Source organism: Anser anser (assembly GCF_964211835.1).
Source record: "Anser anser genome assembly, chromosome: 5".
Taxonomy (NCBI): Eukaryota; Metazoa; Chordata; class Aves; order Anseriformes; family Anatidae; genus Anser; species Anser anser.
The window spans coordinates 37,475,735-37,497,244 of NC_139725.1; the positions used below are offsets into that span (position 1 = coordinate 37,475,735).

Consider the following 21,510-nt stretch of genomic DNA (forward strand, 5'->3'; position numbering starts at 1 on the left):
TGAGGACGAAGGAGCAGCAGAGAAAGCATTGAAGACTGATCGCAGCCCCATTCCCCTGCACTGCACAGGGAGAGGAGGTAGAAAAGAGTGGATGGGAGGGGGAGAAGTGTTTTTAGTTTGCTTTTAGTTTCTCACTGTTCTAGCCTGTTAGTAATAGGCAATTATATTTATCTCCCTATGCTGAGCCTGTTTTGCCTGTGACGATAATCGGTGAGTGATCTCCCTGTCCTTATCTCATCAATAAGCCTTTTACATCATATTTTCTCCCCCTTTTCCTTTGAGGAGGGGGAACAAGACAGTAGTTGTGGAGTTCAGTTGCCCAGCAGGGTAAAACCATGACACAAAGACAGAAGGAAAATAAAGAAAACTACCTTCATGCAACTGTCTGTTGTCCACCAGGCTAGGATTCTAGAAATCCTGCTTAGCTCCATCACTGTGGTATTGCCTGTGTCCTACTAGTGACTATTTTAAACCTGATTCCCTAAATACTGGTAGAAACCGATGTTTTCAAATTGCAAATCAGCATGACCAGTGATGAGAAGTAAGGTAACAAGTAGGAACAGACCAGGCTCATATGCTCTCTAAACACCCACTCCTAAAAGGTACTGGGAGAGACAGACCATTGTTCTGACTGCACAGGACATTACTTATGGTCTGATGCTCTGTGAATTGTCCAGAGAACAGGCTGTCACAGTGACATTCGTGCCCTAATCCACCTTGGACCTGTCCGTTAGTGCAGACCATATGATCACAAAACAGAGCAAACTCAACTACAGGGAAGCTGTTATAAAACTGCTTCTGTACAGAAGTTTTAACCAACACTTAATGAGCCCAATCAGCTCTCATTTACACTGGTAAAAATGTTCATTTGCAAGGTGATGCTATAGATTCAAAGCAGCTTAAAATGAGTGAGATCAGGATTTTTGGGCACAAAGCTCTTGTTTGAAGTTACCTTCTGTCCTAAGAATGGTTTGACAATAAAACGTTTCCATCCAGCAACAAATAGGCTGGATATACAGAGAAATCACACCTCTGCTATTCTGATTTCCAGCTCAGAATGTTTTGCTGAACAATTACCTGGAATGCACACAGTTCATCAAAACCCTCAGATGTCTCATTTTTCTTCATTACTATTTGCAGTCACAAAATCACCAGACGAATTTTGTCCTCAAAAAATAAACATCTGGATAAGGAACAGCAGCATCAAAAAAGCAGAACATTACATAAGCCAGGTTAGCTTCCTTGCCTACATCAAAGATCACATTAATGTAGACATTAACACTAATTACTTTGCCTTGAGAATGGTTTTAAGAAGTGTATCACCTTACACAGTAAACATAAGATTTTGCCACTGTGCTGCCTCTGAGTGAACTTCACCATGGTATATAATATGACAAACTTCATACCAGGTGACATCAGGAAGAGCATGGCCAGCAGATTAAAGCAGGTATTATCCCGCTCACCTTGGCACTGGTGCAGCTGCACATTGATTAAATAACATGTCCAGTTTTAGGTCCTTCCGTTTAAAATAGGTATGAACAAACTGGAGCAGGCCCAGTGTAAGGCTACAAAAAGGTCAGGGGTGTGGAGCACGAGCTTTGAAAAAAGCGGAGAGAATCGAGCTTTTTCAGTCTGGCAAAGAGGCAGCTAGGGGTGATGCAATGGAAGGCTGGAACTACTTCAAGGGCAGCTACGGAGCTGATGCAGCCAGACCCTTCATACAGCTGATACCACAAGGGACAGGGGCCACACGCTGCAGTTTGGGAAATTGAGATCAGACATTAGGAAAATCTTCCTCCCCATGCGTACCATATTGTTAAGGCATGGGTACCTTGAGAGGTGATACATCTCCTTCCCTGGAGGTTTTCAAAACCTGTGTAGAATAACGCTCTGTATCAAGTGCTGGCAACAGCCCTGCTTCAACCAGATGTCCAACTCCAGAGGTCCCCTCCAACCAACAGTCCTGTGATTCTATGATACACTTCATTACATTGCACATCACTTAAACTGCGTGTACTCAGCGTAGCTTCAGCTTCCTGAGCTGCCTCCTGAGCTGCCTGAAGATGCTGTAGTGACAGGAGGCCATGTTCTACCTGCATCCCCACTTCAACAGAACAACACAGAGGGGCAAGAAATGCCTTGTTCAATTAAAACTCCCTGAAGTGAGAGATTTCTCCCTAGCTTTCCCATCTAGTGCACACCTTTGTGCCTATTACACAGCCACACACAAACACAATACACTGCTCCTGCTCCCCAGTGGCTGACAGTTAACTAGATTAATTGTAGTCATGCCACTAATATTGTTCTGCAGCTGGGGCCTTGGCCTGTATCTACAAGGACATTGCACCCACAAGTGTCCTGGTGCTCTGCAACAGCTCTTTCTGCCACTTCATATAACAGATGCTCTGTGGTCAAGTCATAAGGCAGCAATTTGAGATGATTCCTTTACTGGGCCACATCCCTTCTATTCTAAGAGAAAATATTTTGTCCATCTGCAGACAGAAGGAATAAAAACCATCAGTGTAATCCACAATTCATCAAGAAATTGATTAAGGATCAGTGTAGTCATGATTTCTCTATGTAAAGCATGCCAAAAGTTACATAGAAATTGCCCAGATGTGGTTTTAAAACTATCCTAGGCATAGCGTCAACAGCTTAGGGTAAAGTAGACATCTTACAAAAACTTGCTAAAGAAAGGGCACAAACACAGTTTGCACAGTACTGTACTTACCAGAGATCCTACAAGTAGCAGTCCTAGAGATGCTAAAGAGAGCAGGATATATGATACCACAACACTCCCAATTCTAGTCAGGTCCTGCAAAACAACAGAATCGATAATAATTATGAAGTACTTCAGAGCACAGTATAGTAGTATCTGCATACATGTTTTTTGTCAGACAGTATGCATCCATTCTTGGATGTTCCATGTGGATTAGTCACACCCTACTCTTGTTTGTGGAAAAGCCACCACCACCACCACCAGAAAAACGCCAGGCTTTGGAGAAGACAAACTATCTCTGAAGGTCTAAAAGCCAGATTCCACTGTGAAGGCTGTTGCTGAAACAGTAAATCTGCTTCCTGCCCATAAATATTTCCAAAATTGAGATCTGGATACACTATTGAATTTTGCAGCCTGGACCCAAGTTTCATTGCCACAGTCAGTCTGATTTTATCTCTTGGCAAAAGGCTCTGAATTAAGTTTAGTACTGTTCCTGTGTTTGTAGGTCCTTACTAAGAACCCAGCCACAGAGGACTCTCCTGCATTTTCCATGCATTCTGTCGAATGTCATCAGGTTCATTCACAGTACTTGCAGTGAAATTCATTCTAATGCTCTGAGTCATATTTAAGTAGTTCGGAGTCCAGCCTCGTTCTCAGCAATACGTACAAAATGCTAGAAAGAAATTCAGAGTTAAGAGTTTTATTTAAATGTCAAATTTCTTTGCCTTTACTGTTCTCAAGTATAAATTTGTACTGTAGATAGTGCTATAATAAACAGTTCTCAAAGATATGCATGAACATCTGCACAGAGTCATACTCAGGGTGTTCCTGTAGTGCATTCTAGGAATCACTTTTCTCCACACTGAACTCACAGAACAGTTAAAGTCCTCAGTTTTCAGTCCTCACAGTTTTCAGTTAAAGTCCTATAAATCAACAATTTTGTAAAGAACAATTTGTTAATGATAGGCCCACTGCAAATAAGATACAGGCAATGCTCTATGAAGAGCTTTGATTATGCATCATAATAAATCCAACCAAGGAAGGACAAAGAGAAAGTGCTTCTTTCAAATAAAGAAAAGAACAGGTGACATGCAGCTCAAACACTGTTAAGGGAACACAGAAAACAGTCTCCGCTGTACTTAAGCCACAAGAGGCACTGACTCAGATTTTCTGTTTGTACTGCTTAGCCTCCTTTACAAAGATCATGTACAATGAATCTAAACATTCTGATAACAATTATATTTCACCTGATTTTTGAAAGTAGCTGCTCACCATTTAATTAAGGTTCTGTCCATGCTAGCAGAATCTACACTGGGTATAATTACCCCAGTAATTAATCAAATGAATCATACCAGTATGTGTGTCATTATGTCATGGTGAGAAGTTAAGCAATTTTACTGAGGTAGCTTTGAAGATATAATTGTATCTATACTCCTAGTACACCTGAAATACTTTCACCACATCCAGATATGCTCTAAACACTCAACAAAAACAGAATTTTGTGACAGAGTATCTTGTGATCTGCACCCTTTATGCAGCTTCATTCATTCTTCCAGAATTTAAATTTTTATCGATTCTAATAAATGAAGTTCCAGCTCTTCCTTTATGTCGGCTAAGCCTTAAAGGGCTGATTTCTTATTGCTTTGTTTCATTTGCAATCATTTGTACGTTATAAAAAAAAATCCATTGAGCTGATGTAACATCATAAACAAAAATCTAGCCCTGTTTCTTGAAAATAAAATATGAAAGTGCTTTCAGAAAATACTTTTCAGAACATACACACAATGCAGCAGTCACGATATTATTCTGAGTGCATGTGTATCATACATGTAGTCTAAAGAGATATTGGAAACATCATGCAAAGCTACTGACATCAACCATACAATCAGAGAGAAGAGCACAGGGACTTACCTCCCCCTGACCTGACAAAAATCGTTCAAATGGGGTAAGCAGGTAAGACAGCAGGTCAAAGGCATTCTGAGCTGCTGGGATGGTCCCATAAGCGCTGTACCACAACATCATGCAGAGAAGCTGTGCAATCAATCAGAAAATACATAATAAGTATCCCTCATTATACAAACATTCATTTTCATTTCAAGACAGCATAATTAACTAATTTAGTTCTCATTGATTTTATGTTGATCACCACTTTTGCTTTCAGAAGTCAGGTATTTTCTATGCTGTAGCTTAACAACAATAAAAAGACTGAGGGCTAAATGCTCAGCAAGCATGAACTAGATGCTTATCAGTGAGTTCAGCAAGCTTACTCTGATCTATACTAGCAAAATGATTGCCCACGGTAGTCTGTACATCAAAAGAGCAGAGATCCCTCTGACTTCTGACCTTTCAGTGTTATCACTTTTAAATCAAAACTGGAATTCAATGAACTTGGTGTTATTAAAACGTCTATCTCATACTATGCAAAGCTCTCACAAATAGCAATGTTCGCACACTTATCCCTATAAAAATATATACACACACATACTGAAGCATTTCATTTGAATCACAATTGCTACACTCACCACAGTTAACATAAAATGACAAAAACAATGATGTTACATTTAGCACCCTCACAGAGAGGTATACCCTCACTTCCTACCACAAAGGGCACACTGGAATGAACCTTAAAGGGTATACTTGCCAGTTCACTTTTTAATAAGGTTGTTATTTACCCCCAAACATATTAGCTGCAGAAAACTGATCAGTTGTGAGATTGGCCATTTTACAAAGGAGGCATTTTCAAAGGGGCAGGGAATGGGATGGGAGTCTGGGACATCCAAAGGCAAAAGCTGTTTGCAAAGCAAGGCTGTGGGAGGTGACTGCAGCTCTGTCCATTGCTATGTCCACCACTAATGAGGAAGAATCCTCCCAAGACAAGAAAGCTTGAGAGAAGGGTCCCAGCATTTCAAAGTGATGACAAGCTTCCTTACCAGTATCTGCGAGAGGACAAACAGATACACGCTGTCTCCAGTCATGAATCCATTCCACCAGGCAGCCCAACCAAGCAGTGCTGTTTTCTGGGAGGCTTTCAGGGACTGCTCTTTCCTGTTCAGCTGTCCTGGTTGTCCTTCAGCTTCATCCATGGACTCCATCGCAGCTGGATTGGAAAGACCTTCACATGAAAATGACATGTGCAGGGAACGAATAGCACGTAACCCTGCAGCCACTGCGGAGGCTGCAAGAACTATTGTTTTCCTAAAGACGATGGTTACCTCTCAGTTCTGCATCAGTAAGTGCGGCTCAGGATTGCGAGCGTCACACTCTATTAGTGCAGCTGTATTCACCTGCCTTCGTCAGAAAAAAGTGAGTGTGGGCGGATAAATTATTTTCCCTTTCTTTCCGGAGGTGCAGATTCTGGGCTTTGTTGTTAATGCATTCTCATTTACATCGCTGTACCTTTTTGTTTTTACTTTTTTTTTTTTTTTAAAAAAAGGAACCATCTGTGCTACTTCCTAGCTCCAGCTGCATGATGGCAGAGAATCCATTTTGTCCCTCCCTGCCTCAGTTTCTTCCTTTCCACTTATTTGTCTGTTTTGTCTAATTTGATTACAGATTTCTGGATTTTTGGCTGAGTGTTCTATGGCACAGACTAAGTCTAAACACTTACTTCGTGGATGAATTTGTACTTAAGAGCTATTTTAATAACGTTATAACGCTATTCCGTTCAATAGCAATATGCACTGGAGTGGTAAGTCCCACAGTAACAGCTTTTTGAACACAGTATGCATAGACATTAATTAATTTACAAGTTAAAAGGAGTAAAAGATCAGACCTATCTGCTGTAAATACTCCTGATTTACCCCTTTCCACATGAGGAAAATTCGTCAGGTTTCTACAGAACACTCTCTTCATCAGATATTTCTCTAAAAGTCTTGGAATCGTAAGCCTGTGTTGGATAAGCATCCAGAAACTAGCCACAGCTCTAATTAGGCGAAAGAAACATTGGATTCATGCATCATCTGAGGGGCTGGTCATCTGTAGGATAAGGATTCATGGAAATCTGACATTCTGATTTCTAAAACACAAAATCGTGAGAGTGGGAAGGAACACGAGCTGTTAATTTCCACGAGCTGTTAATTTCCCACTACTCAATAGTCTTCCCTCCCTTTACTGAAACAGACCTTAGGACATGCCTCCATAAGAAAACAAGGCATTTAGGAAGTGTTAATGGCTTCCTGCAATGCTCTCCATTCCCACAGCTGCTCAACAGCAAGAGGATCATCAATGTGCAATGACTGTGGAGACCCAGAGATGAATCAAAAAGGAGCACCTGCAAAGTACTGCCTGGTACTTTCACTAAAGCTCAGGTTACTTGTTTCTTATGTTCAAGATATCTCCACTCAGTTTGTGAGGGGGAATGGCCCCAGCAGGGTACGTTGGCTGTAAGTGGATCTAGGTAGCTATTTTCATTGTCTTTGTACAGGTGTTTCTCAGGAAACACTGAGAATACACACCTAGAGAGACATACACCCAGGTATGTATGCCATTTTCATATTAATCATACAGCAATAAAATGTGCAAAAAATATGGAATTAAAAAGGTAGTATCAGAAATGTCAACCAGCCTGTATTTCTCAATAGTAAATTTCCTTTCACTTCCATCTATGCATCCTTAATGCTGGAAGAAAACAGTTTGAAAAATAGCACTTGTTAATAAAAAGCAGACAATTTCTGAAATACAGCTGAAGAGGTCACGGGAACTCTACCTCTCTGCCCTTCAGGCTCCAGCCAGTAATGCATAGCCCATGAAAACCCCACCCTCCAAGAAACACACACAACCCAAACGCCATCCAGAGACACTGGCCACACGCTTAACATCTGACCCCTGGTACAGTGCTACACAGAGCTGGACGCAAAGATCTCCAGGAGGATGACACAGCAGTCATGTCTATAGTTAAGGCTGCACTATAGTTAATACTTTCAATGTTGGCCTTCATTTTCATATTCCACAATGAGTTAACTTTGAAAGTTTCCAACTCTTCAGACTGCTTCATGTCTCATTGGATTTAGACTAGAACAAAGGGAAACCCCTTGTTACTATTTGCCTATTTTCTTTTCTGCTCTTTTTGTGGAATGCTTATACTTTGTGTTTTGGAACAGGAAGTTGAAATTTAGCCAGGACATAATCTTGATGTCAGAAATTATTTTTGCCATCCATGCAAAAGGCATTCACATGTGGCTGAGACAAACCTACAACAATGTCTATTTACATAGTTTATTATGACTTGCTTGAGTCTCTAATCCGTTTTCACCAAGCATGGTTTAAGTCCAACTTTTCCTCCATCTGCATTAAATAACGTACTTCAGTCCCTGAGAATGGCTGATGAGTCTTTTACTGTCATTCCAAATCCTAGTGATGGCCTTTGTTGGATGCACCTTCCTGAAGCTCCAGATAAAATATGTGCAAAGCACAACTAAAATATCTTTGGGAAGACAACCAGAGCAAGGAACCAGAGAATACAGATGTCAAGTTCAGCTTTCAACTAGTACTCATAAACTCATAATATTTCATATTTCAAACGACTTCTTTTTTAACTGATGAAAAGCTTGTTTACCTTGTTATACAGCAGGTAAATAGAATGTCTTCATTTCATATCTGTAACAGCCTGAGATTTTACAAGGCCAATCGTGTCTAAGCTGGAAACAGAACCCTGACTCCAGATGACGACGGTAAGGCCGCTTAACCATATGCCTTCTGGAACAAAGACGTCAAAGTTAGGGGAGCGCTAGGTCCGTAACCATGGGGATCTATGCCTCTCCAGAGCCAAGAAGCCCAATTCCCGGTATTCCAGTGTTGTCTAGCAACAGATGTACAGTTGTAGGAGTCAAGTTCTTCTTCTGCCCTATGTGAAGGACAATAGACTACTTCTACTATCAATTATTTTTTACTGCATGAGGTAGAGATCTGCTCTATGGACCTAAGAGCCACAGATTCCTGCTATGCTGAATTGCTTCTGTTCAGCTGCTACCAACAGGTGTTTTCACTAGTACAGTAAAAATCAACAGCGGCACTAGGTCAAGAACTCAAATACTGGAAAACTGTCAGAATTCATATGTGTAAATGTATATATTAAGAATCATGTCTTGGACATACAAAGAATTTAAGGTAGATTAATACAAGTCCACTAAAATTTAGTATTCCAAATCCCAAAATATTACATTTTAACAAAAGTAGTGATGCCCACCTAGGATTTTGTATTGATTTAACTATGTCTGTGTTAAGCAATACTTCAGTCATCATTCAAACTTCATATTACAATCCTACATTCATGTATTGCTTGTGATAATGGGTTGGGGTTTCCTTCAGTGCACAAATTAGATGTCTCACAAGTGAGACATCAGTAAAAGTTTTCATGTCAAGGTCAGCGGGAAGGTCTTGAGACAGCTGACAAGAATGACTACATCCAGAAGGAGTCAGTTATGCCTCACCTCTCAGTGATTTGACTGACAGTGAAATGTAACATCCACGTGATAGCCTCCTGAATCCCTGTCCCATGATGCAGAAATTCACGTTCCACCAGTACTTCTCCTTCGACACAGGGCTAAGTTTGCTAGAAAAACCCTTTGGAGGAAGAATTAAAAGGTTTCTGACATCTATATCACGCGTACTCCTTGTTAAAGAAAATCGGAATTTCAAAACAGCACTGTGAACTTGACCATCATCCTTGCTGTTCAGGGAAAAATAACTTTCTGAAGCAAACTAGCGATGCACCCATCCCATATACTTTCCCTAAACACGGCCACCAGAGCAAGTTGCTAAAAATAAATGGCACAACAATTTGCTAAGGAATGATCTATACAGGGGAACTTCTTCATCCCCTCACAAGGTAACAGTACGCTTCCATAACTCAGAATATATCTATTTCTAAAACCCCTTTACCTCTCTTTTGTTGTTGTTTGCTTCTTTTTTGACTCTGCATATGGGTACAGATAGGGCAGAAGAATGAAACACTCTTGGAAGAAAACCACACACTTGGAGTACCAGACTTAACTGGAACACTAAATGGCACTGTAGTAATGGAAGTACGATGACAATGCCTTGCAGTAACAAATACACCATAAATCAATTGAATGCCACCGTGGGCAAGGCAGCAGCAGCTCTGTAACTGAATTGATTCATATTTAGAGCCATCACAGGAAAAAAAAAAAAAACCAACAACCTCCGCAACCATGTATCCTGGCTGTATTTCCTAACAAATAGGAAACACAGGACAGACACCAGCAAGAAAAAACAGGAAGAATAACCACTCCATGCTTCTTACTGTGGGTGCTGTCCTCATGGCAGTAACGAGCAGAAGTAGCTTGGGGGCAGGGCAGTACAGGCAGGCAACCCACAAGCTCTATGGAACTACCTGCTAGATGCACACAGTAGGAAGGAGAAATGGGCCTCAACTATACCACCAGCTCTCAAGCTGCAGCAGTCAGCAGGCCGCAGCAGCTCAGCTGCACTGTCCCATGTTTGTGCTAGGTGTGAGGAAGATACGTACCCTTGTCAACCTGTTTACATCTCCATGATGACTGTACTTGACAAGAATTTACACTGAAGAATGGGACCAGAGAAAGCATTGTGAACTATGAACATGATAGCAATACTTAACACCAAGCAAAATTACAAACACTTTACATCACAGACCTAAATCCATATATAGCCTCTACATCTTCAGGTTTCAAAATGCAACTAACTCTCTATTGAAATCACTGTCTCAGATTTCCATCTAACTGCTAGGAAGGCCTCCCATTGATTAGAGAACATTAACTGAACTTATGCTACTGATAGGGGTCTGCAAAGCTTGTTTTCACATACACTGAAATTGCATATGCAGGACATAACCCTGGTTTTGTACTTCACCTAGCCGGTAAGGAGCCCATTAAATCTGCAAGTCATTAGACACTGGTTTCAGGGAAGTCCAGATGCTGTCAAGACACACCCAGCATGGATGAGCTGCCTCGGAGAATACACAAAGAGGCAGCTTGTGCTGCTGGAGTGTAAAAAGACAGCTCCTCTACTCAAGGAATGGAACTATAGTGCTAGTACAAAGAGATGGCCTTATGGGGCATCCTCTTTTGCTTGCAACACCTTGCAGTATGAAAATGAAGGAAACAGAATAACTAGCTTCTAGATCAAGAGAATTTTTCTTTTGCACGGCAGTGGTATGGGAGGAAGTGGGTATAAGGAAGGGCACTTGCCATATTTGCATTGCAAACAACTTGTGGACTTGAATTCCTCTCCCCACAGGAAACCATCTGGTGAGCCACTAACCTACAACTCAAACTTTTACTGATCTTCACAACCAGCCAATCTCAGATATTCATGAACTAAATACAATGGCAGAAGCTATGTCATAACTTCTTACTGATGGGTACAATTCCCCATGAGGGAAAGGCTGTTTTTTCTTCATGTTCTCTACACTCCTAACTCATCCGACATGTTAAAAATTACACTCAAGATCTAATGAGCTGTGTTGAAAGCAGTGGGAATGCTAGTTCCACACATGTAGTTATACTAAGAAGGCATATCTATCTCTGGCTCCTCCATTATTAATTTTTTTTTTGTACCTTCCCAATTATGATACAGTACTGACTACTATTCTACTTGATTACTGTTTCCAACGGTCCCATACTTTACCTTTTCCAAATGTCTGAATAAAACACTGATTGGGAGAGTATGTAGTCCCTGAAAGTATCCAAGATGAAGAGCTGAAAAGAAAAACAATCCCAAATGCACCTTACATGTACCTGTGTGTGCACGCGTGTGTGCATGTATCATCTGCATCAGCTGAAAGGAAAGAGTTCATTTGTTCTTTGAAAGATCAAACTCTGGAACAGAAGTTGATGGAAACTTCAGCGACAACAACGCAAACTACAGATCTGAAACTGAGCTTTTAGTAAGCATGTTCACAGATACAAAGCGCCTACCTCCTGTTGCTTAGTTTACAGAGAAAAATCTTCTTCAGTCCTTCCTTAAGAATAAAACTGATAACAAAATGTCTCAACTTTCATTTGTATCATTACAAAAATGCTTAGTTAGACACTGCAATGCCCCTCCCTATTATTAGTTGAGAAAAATATTAATTTACCCCTATGAAGTAGAGGACAACCCACACAGAGCATCAATTTTCCTTTGTGCCTGCTTGCCCGTGAGTGGCAGTTAGTGCACCTAAAAAGCCAGCCTTAATTCTGAGGAAGGCAAATGTTCTTTGAAGTTTGTTTAAACAGAAGCACAGAGAGGAACATGTGTGCCTTCTACTAGCCAGAAAGAGCACTGGGATTTACACTTTTCAAGGTCAGCTGGTGGAGTCCAGACACTGCTTAAGCCAAACCGATTACCAGAATGGAAAGATACATCAAGAGAAAAGAAAGGAAGGTGGAAAGTCACGCAGAAAAGTCATGATCAAACCAGGCAGCAAACTAAGGTCTATGTATTTCTAGTCCAATACCTCTCCTCTTTTACTGGTAACGTTACTTAACCAATTTAGAGAGAAAACTTTCCTCTCTACTTAAGATAAGTTCTGCTAAAAAGAATATGCAGCCCTCTTCCCTGCTGGTGGGCTGCAAAACTCCATCCATAAATGGCCTATTCTCATCTCTGGAGGAACAGGAACCCAATACCAGAGCGTGTGAGGAGAATAGCTGCCTTTCCACTCAGCAGCTCCCTGCTGAACTGCTGAGTCACACATTTTCTCTGCATTCATTTTCACACTGCTCCCACTCAGTCCACCTGCCACTTCATCTGGGATGGGTGGGAGGAGAGAAAAAGAGGTGAAGTCAAAAAAAATGTTCATGTTCACCCAGGACCATTATTATGATACAGCAGGGTCACATATAAGAGCAAGCCTGCAAGCTGCTAGAGAAGGATGGAGAAGCAAAATATCAGATTGCAAGACAAATTGCCTCCCCCTCTTCTTCTTCTACAAGAAGGGACCAGCCAACAAACAGATTGCAGACCTCAACTGATTCCCAACTGGTCACTGCTGTTCTGTTCCGCAAGTTTCAGGCTTCAGACCAGCCCTTGAGATTTTTCCCCTTTTCTCCAACTTCAAAGTTTTCAAGATGCTGTGACTTTTTCAACAGTCCAGCAGGCACTGCGTAGTAATTGCCTGGCTGCCACAGGGAAGCGTCACAATGACAAGTGACAGTACCTTCTGGATAGACCCCAGTTCCTAAGGCCATCTTTAGCTGAGTTGCAGCAGTGGAAATGTCCATCAACTGCAATCCTTTTTCAAACAGAATAATATGAAGAGAAAACCTTAACCCTTTTCCTTTGCTTGATTTTAATGGAAGCTACAACAGGAGTCAACATCTCCTGCCACCTGTTAAACTTTAATGTAAAGAAGGGACCCTGCTATCTGTGGTGGGATACTTGTTTTATCAAGGTTATAGCAGACACAAGTCTCTATTACATTGGGCTGTACAGTTGAATAGAAATATACATTTAATTAAATTATGAAGGTAGTATTTTTTCTCTAATTAGATTTTTGGACACTTCAGTTCTTAAGTCATTAAAAAGAAGGAAATGCCCAGAAGCTTCCCAGTTTATTAAACTGTTCCAAAAATACACCTCTGAAACTGACTTGCAGACTAAACCAGGATTAATTTTCAGACTAATTCTTAAACTAATGCTACGGCTTGTATTCAGTAGAAAAACTATAGGCTTGTTAAGAACAAGATAGGAATTTTTTTATAAGGCAGAATTAGCACTTCAGAAAGCGAGCCTGATTTTTCCCTGTGAGAAAGAATCTGTTCTTAGCTAATGTTTGGCCCTGTTTCTCAGAAATTCTTCCAGTGCAAGTTTACTTGCTTGAAAGTGTGCTTGCTCTCTACAGGTCTGAAGTGCAAAAACAAAATCCATTCAGAGAAGATTTTAGTGAAATTGTTTTAATATGTCTTCCTATATCAGCTCTCTTCTCCCCCCCCCCGTGGCTCATCTTCTTGTTGCTTAAGAACTAGTTCATGAAAAAAATATGATAACTGGGGGGAAAAGAAATACAGAAAAGAGAATAAGCCATTCTCCAAGTTCCTTACCTCTGTAAGCTTGTTGTTCCAAATAATCAAAAGAGTTTGGAAAGCACTATTTTACATGACAGGACTCTGGTCTATGAAAACATCGTTGAAGGATGCAGCTTGCCACCAAAGGGTGACACTCAGAAACCTCATTTGTGCTGCTGCCAAACTCTTCCTTCCTCGGAGAAACCAGCTGCTCAAGACAGAGTCCTGCCCAGTGCTACTGACTGCTTAATATCTCTAGCCCAACGAGTATGAGCAAGTAACTTACTTGATCATCACATCCAACCTCTAGTATGTAATAATTCACATGAAAGAGCTGCAAGAACATCGCAGCTCACAACACCCTTGACTGAGAAGGCTAGCTCAGGTGCAAGCCCTGCTTACATGGGAGTGAGAGGAAAGCAAAATCATCAGGCTCTTCGCTCAAGAAAGACAGGCCTCCAAGTTTAGCATGGACAAAACAGGAGAAGCCATCAGAAGCAATAAGAGTGTCAGATAAAGGAACCAAATGCAAAGTGTATGATAGCTACTGTACTATCTACACGGGTCTCTTTCTCCTCCAATATTAGTTTTAAACTGCAATGCTTCCATTAATAATGTGGGAGTTGCTCTGAGTTTCCAGTGGAAGGTTAGTTATGCACCTGTCCCCATATAAATCATAGTTCCACTATTAAATCAAATACACAAGAGGTTTATGCTTAACAGATCTACTAATGCTTACAGGTCTTAACAAAGGATGTGTTGTTAAGCACTGTCCTTTTTCCTTTTCTCCTGGGAAACCTGTCAAGTTAAAGAATATGCTATTTCTCATGGCAGCTAGGGCCCCTAGAGCAGTGTTTGGTTCAAAACAATTAAAATATTAAATACAGTGTCAAATTACAGCTCTTGAAAAGTGAATGCAGACCCTCAGCGGGCAGAGGCAGTGAATATTAACTTCCATCACACCCACACATAATTAGCATTTGCCATCTTTCAATCAGGGCTCTATTCAAAGCTTCTTTTGTTTTTGTACAAGGCTTTTTTTCCTCCTTTCCTATTAAACCCCTTACAGAAGGTCCTTCTGATTACTGCTTAACAGTTAACTGCATTCCCCTTTTAATATAAAGAATACATTTCTTTGTTATACTATTTTCTTCAGGGAAAGTTTTTCAAGTGCCTGGCAGTAATTCTGGGGGTGCCTTGAGCTTTTATAAACAGACCACAAGTTGACTTTCAGCTGAGTTGGTTGCCCCAAATCATTCCGAGCCTGCAAACTCCATTTAACAGGGAAAACTGACACCCACAAAGCAGCTTGGCAATTCTGTAGTTCAAGAGTTGCTGCTTTGACTGCTTATGGATCTGCCTTGCACAGAAACATAGCTAGGGAGAATTGTCAACAGGGCAGCAAAGAGGCAGATTTAGATGTCCAGAGTTTAATCCTCTTTCTGAGACAGAATAACTGACTCTCCCTGCTCAAACCCAAATGATCACTTTTGTACCTTTAGCCTTTAACAACAGGATACGAGTAAAAGTGCCTGACTGCATAATCAAAAAACAGCTACTTTAAAACCAAACAGCCTCTGTGATAGCAGAGTCAATTAGAAAATTAAACAGAAAGTGCATTCTAGTTTCATGCACTTTTGAAAGTATTTAATATTAATACTATCATTTATATTGGCATTAGCACACTTGTATTACTCAAATAAAGCATATTTCCTTTTGCAAGTAAAGAACTTCTGCAGCTGCAATGCAAATACCCTTGCGTGTTTCTAATTTTTCTCGAGCAACTTCCTAGCCTGCTGACCTGTATGTTTTACATCTGTTTCCTCCTCTGGGGAATCAGAGAGCTTGCACCTTGAAGCAGGTGGGTGATACGCTGGCCTCCTGCCAAGTTCAAATGTGAAGATTTTGATGCCATCCATTTGGACACAGCCTGCTTTTCTAAGTGACTAAAATCTTATGCCCTGGAGCCTTCAGCAAAAACATCTAGGATAGCCACCATTACATTCAACATTTATTCCAATGACATTCTCTTCCCTGAGCAGAGTAAATTATATCAAGACTAGTCTCAACAATCATCTTCAGCCACAAACCTTATATATGCCTCAAGGGTACCATCCCAACTATAAGCATTTCACTTTCTTTTATGGATTTAAAAAGGCTATGCTTGCACTGCTTGGCTTCCTCAAAAAACAGTATCTTTCAGATGCTATCATTTAGTCACCAGAATAAGCGCTTGGTTAGATAAGGGTGTTGGACACCTGGCAACAGGATGTCCACACTTCATTTTCTCTCCGTTTCCACTCAGAGCAGTTCCATTATGGGCACAAATGCAAAGGCTACACAATCAATGGTTGTTGCTCCGCATCAGTGCTCTGCTACCTCCGTAACTGCAGGCTCTTCATGTTAGGGCCATGCTGAGATGCATGCTAAGCATAATACTTCCATCAACCTCTCCTCCTCTCTAATTGACCACATAACAACACAAAAGCAAACAGCGCACCTGGAGGAAGGTAACAGCTCACTTTGTTTCTGTGTCCAGTTTTTAAGGGTTCCTGTACTGTGCTCATCAACACATACACAAAAGCTTAAGAAGCTAACTAAAAGAATCCAACAGTTTGCCTTCTCATCGTCTTCCCAGTGACAGAAACGTGCACAGGGCAATGTTTCGTCTAGCTACATAAGCAGACATGCACAAGTTGCTATGGATTTATGTCAGAGTAGGTGAGAAAAAAAGCACATGCTGATGATAAGCTTTGCAATTATTCTGGGAGCATTTTTGCACCACTTGCCTGCAGTCAAGAGCTTCAGTCTCTTATAAAACAATCCAAAGAAACACACCTCTCACAGAAGCCTGGATCCCAAGGTTTTCCTTGATCTGAGAAGGTGACTACCTTATACTCCACTGCCTCATGCCAAGTCATCTAGCAAGAGCTGACATGAACCAACAGGTCCACAAGCTGATAAGCAAAGCTGTCAAGACATCATTTTGGAACCAGATCCTGAAACAATGCAGCATTGCTGCTTTCAGCTCCAGGGCAAGGTTGCTATCGGCTAGCCTAAGAATTTTTTTGTTCTGTGCACCAACAATCAGAGTGGACGTGTTCTCAGATACCTTGGACCAAGATCACTCTGGAAAGGACTTGCATATGATTTGATGTTCCACGGAAGCAGGTGGCACATCTGCTGTATTTGCAGGAGGCAGAACTGTCAAGGTACACTGTTAAAACCTTCCACTGCTACAGGTATTAAAGGTCTCACACCATCTACTGTTCTGACGATGAAAGGACATGAATTCATTTTACCACCTCATCTGTGCAACACAAATTAGGGTTGTTAAAAAAATTGTTTTCTCAGGCCCCGATTAGAGCATTTCTCTTTTCAGGAGCTCCTGATTTCATAACATTTGTAATGCAAGTAATCACAAAGGCCACACGTCCTCATGGAGCCCAAGATGTCCCACTGCTTTGTTCCCATGTTGGAACACTACTGTGCCAGCTGTCTAAATCTGTATTTTCAGGAATTTTATAATGTATTTCGAAGTGTATGCAGTCAAATGTTATCCATACTGTGTTCCTTACATAGTGTGGGTGACCGTATGTGCCAATAGGAAGCAAGACTTTTTCCAGTGATACTTCTCATCCACACAGCTCTCTTCCCACTATGCTATCCAGAACACTTTGTCTGCATTCACCGGAGATGCCAAATGCCTTATACGAAGTCTCTTCCCACACTGAGATACACACTTGACTTCTACAAAGAGCAGTTAAACCTCTACTGAATGATCTTGGAAGTCTCATTCTTAGCTCCTAAGGACCAGTGCAGAACATTCCTACCTACCCTACTTGTCTTCTTCCACAGGGGCCAGATTCCACTCAGTTTTTTTCTTTGCACCTCTCGACTCCCAGTTTCAACTATGTGCAACACACTCTTTGTCCTTTATGCTGCAGATGACATTAATTATCCTGGTAAAATCATAAGCAGAATGGACAAGGAGAAACGTTTTACGCCCGGCTCAGGTAGAAGAGCTGTGATCTATTTCAGATATGCCAAATGGGGACTCAAAAGACAAGAGATGAATCAAGAAGATAACAAGTCCTACTTTTTTGGGGAGGGTAATTACAACATTAGTTTGCGTACTGACCTTTTATCTCTGCAGATGCTGAAGTGGTCTTAGCAACTGAAAAGACACAGAATCACTAAGGTCATACATGTCTCAACTAGGAATTGCATTTTAGCAGCACACAGAAAAGCCTCAAGAACAAAGGAAGCTTCACCCAAGAGCTGCTGCACAAGCACTTTCACCTATGGAAAATGGCAGAGGCTCCCGTGGCCTGGCCAAGGAGATTCAGAACCTGCCACAGTCAGCAAGCACACAGCAGCAGCAGGCAGTGCGCAGAGTGCTAAAGGAACCATTTTGAGAGCCCCTGCCCAAAAACGACAAAGAAAAATGACCTGCTCTGAAAAAGCTTTCATGTTTTTATCTCCCACAGCAGACCTACAAAATGGAAGGCACTTAGTGTCTTTCAGGAGTGTCATCCTTCTTCCTGAAAGCCTGCAAAATTGGTTAGATTATTTTTATTTATTTATTTCTAACCTATTTCAGTAAGAATGCTGCCTTGGCAAGGAATTCAGAACCAAGCCTTGCAGCCTTACCACCTCAGCCCCCATTTTTGGGCTCAGAGGTAAGAGACACTTCTTCAGGCATGTACAGAAAAGACAAAGGCATTCAGACTGCTGAAGACTTTGCCAAGGAGCAACTTTGGACTGTCATTTGAAGTCAGTCTTAAACATACAGTATTTATCTGCCTGTTGTGAAACAACTGCTGGAGCAGCACAGTTTTAATAGAATATATTAGTTAATTAAATCTGGAATGTTAATGGGTTTTTCATAACACCGTGGCACTGTATCTATGAAAAGCAATGAAAAAATTGTTCTATTTAAAAGTGGTAATAGTTGTAGTCTTTGAACATATGCTTAATGAATAAATCTGTTAGGAAAAAAGGCCTGTGTGTATTGGAGGAGGTTAGTATGTTTGTTCTCACTTAAAGTGTGCCATGATGGCAATAATCAACAGCAAATGGCCTCTATTGTCAGGACTAAAAACCCATTTGGCCATTTACTTTCAGGTGAAACTGCTTTTTATTCAAAATAACACATTCTTTTAGCCTAACAGCTGAGTTGAAAATAAAGCCATGCCAGATTCATGTTATTAAGGACACCTGATAAGCGCTCATGTTCTTTGGTGTGTGCAGAGTAAGAATCACAATGTAGCAATAACCAGGCAGCTTGCTACCACAGCATGGGGTGCAGCACACAAGGAGCCAAACAGACTCCAGTGAAGAGGCATTCAGATCCCATAGTGAGAACAGTCTAACAACCCAGTGTGAGCACATATCGTAGTGGTGGGTGCAATTTCAGAGAAGAAATTATATAGAATACAGTACAACACAAAGCCTCAACAGAATAGTGCAATTAAAGCTCAGATGCCCACCAGAACACTAAGACAGCAAAGCACATGGGAAGAAACTCAGTCTACTGGGTTTCCATGTCCATGAACAGGTGTGAAATGAACACGCCAATGCCTTATTTGGGGAAATAAGTATGGGAGGTATGCACAGCTAAACCACAGCCAGCTGGGTACTTTTAAAAGAACTGACAGATGTTATTAAAATGCACCCCACAGAAGTCATGTGTGTCAGTATTTACTCAGCTCCTCTCCTGTCCTCCCAAAAGCTTTTCCTGTGCAGTGGCAGAATCTCTCTTTTCTCCGTTAAATCTGGATGCTCCTTAGGAAGGTTCACCAATGCAGACTCCCCTTCCTGTCCCTTCCCTCAATAACATGCTTGAATAGAGTGCTTTTTACAACACCCAATCAAAGCCAAATCTTGATTGGAAGGCACATTTTGTGGTTAAAGGGACATGGCTAACTCCCTGGTCACATTCAACCAGATTTCCAAACAGGGCACACTGCAGGTGCAAATCCTACTAACCAGGTGAAACCAGGCCATGATCAGCCCTGCTTTGACAACTCTTCTCAGGCAGCAGGGATGGGAGAGTGCTCCTCACTGCTTTTGGACAGTTGAGGCATAACTCAATGCCTGTTCTCCCTCAGCTTTGATAACTTCTCAGTCCTTGCAGTCTCTCTTCTTTCTTATAAGAAATTTTCCCTACGAACATAAAGAGCAGATCCAGATTAACAAAGATCAGAGATCATGAGTGGGAGGAAAGAGATAAAAAGAGGCAAAAAAAATAAAGCAAGTCTCAGGTTCCCAAGGCTTCTTTTTTGAGAGAGAATTATGACACAATGAAGAATATATTCCATCATTAAAACCTCTGATTCTTAAGGATGGTATTCTCCTCCCACCCTCTTCTCAATATTATACTTACTGAAATACTTCTCTCATTGAGGTTTCTTGCATTTCCTTCTGCTAGATACAGAAATGGTACCAGCAGGTATAAGTAAGGCATGAAACTTCAGTCAGCAAACTATTAAGGCAGAGGTCTAGATAGCATGGTTCCAAAAGAATAGGGCTTGTCAATGTTACAGAGTTGCTAAAGGAATGGCAGGAAGTAAAAATCTGAATGGATGCTCTTACTTTGTTTTCAGGCTGGCTTCTGGCTGTTCAGCATGAATCAGCAGTGGGGGTTTAAGATACCATGACATGAGACATTAGACTTCCAAAGAGGTTTGCTTCAGCTCAAAAATCAGTTTGAGACCGTTACTAACAGCCACATGTCAGCAAGGTTCCGTTCTCAAAAACGACTAGCATGTTTACTGGGCTGACTTTCAGTTTATTTCAGCATGTAGCCATGTAAATAGTTTGCCCATTAATCAATCAATCAGTCTACCAACTCAAACAGTGACCATAAGGCATGCAAAAAAAAAAGTTGGTATGTAACAAGGTGCCTGAACCAAAAAACACTGAACTGTTTTGGATCTCAGATGCCTAAAATAGGCCCTTGGTTATTTTTGACCTCTAAAATATCTGTTTTATGACATTAAACTAGGTCCTACAAAACCACTCTCCATCAGGTAATATAAAAGATGAAAGTCAAGATAGACAAGAGACTAGCAACAACAAACAGAGAAAGATAAAATAAAGGTGAAGACAGGGACAAAAGAAGGAATGAGCATGCTTAAGAATAATGGAATGAGAATATGTGATGAGAGAAGAGATGAAAGAAGGAAAATGAATACAAGGCCATAGAAGAAAAGCCCACAGGAGGGGGAGTATGAAAGCCTGGCAGAAGGAGTGAGGGGAGACTAAGAACAGCAGCTGGCAGCAGCTCAAATCAAACAAGGCAGCATATGCAAGGAGCGCAGTACACTGAAAACTTCCTTCTTCTTGAGGATTAAACCTTAGAGTTATGGTAGAGTCTTCCCTCCCTCTCCTCTGGAAGTCCCTGCTCTAAACTCCAAAGCAGGAGAAGTTCTATTTAAACTTCTCTGCAATTGTCATTTCCCAATTGCTACTGAGAGCTCCTCAGGGAAAATTTTAAAGGCAGACCTGCAGAAATAAGACATGGATTTTGATTCATCTTCTCTAGTGGGAAAAATGATGCTGGGCACCACTCCCTAAACAGTTAAGGACATCAACGAGCCAGATTTTCAGAAGGTCTAGGGAAATTTTCAAAAATTCTCAGTCCAACCAGACAGGGTCACAGGGTCTTAGTCCTGCTGAAACAGGACTTTATACAGCTTTAATCCTTTTTCAAAAGATGGGCCTAAGTTCTATATTTTTTTAAATAGCTTAAAGACATGGGGTCTGTTTTGTACTGAAAGATAATGAGACAATACTGCACAG

The 21,510-nt window shown here is 41.1% G+C and overlaps 1 protein-coding gene across 34 annotated transcripts in view; it reads right to left on the minus strand.

The window, feature by feature from the left end:
- The window catches only part of PTPN5 (protein tyrosine phosphatase non-receptor type 5), an 81,989-nt gene that overhangs the window by 28,895 nt on the left and 31,584 nt on the right, over positions 1 to 21,510 (minus strand). For 23 of the 34 annotated variants that reach the window (XM_083839012.1, XM_083839018.1, XM_083839024.1 and 20 more), the window contains 3 exons: positions 5,650 to 5,816; positions 4,631 to 4,750; positions 2,732 to 2,815 (listed from right to left, as the gene is read on the minus strand). In XM_083839012.1, the coding sequence (XP_083695138.1) occupies positions 2,732 to 2,815; positions 4,631 to 4,750; positions 5,650 to 5,811 (366 nt within the window). In that variant the 5' untranslated portion in view covers positions 5,812 to 5,816. Of the gene's footprint in view, positions 1 to 1,077; positions 1,184 to 2,731; positions 2,816 to 4,630; positions 4,751 to 5,649; positions 5,866 to 11,344; positions 11,416 to 17,845; positions 17,882 to 21,510 lie in introns of those variants that run through there. The other 11 variants (XM_083839016.1, XM_083839022.1, XM_083839020.1 and 8 more) reach the window with 6 other exon arrangements.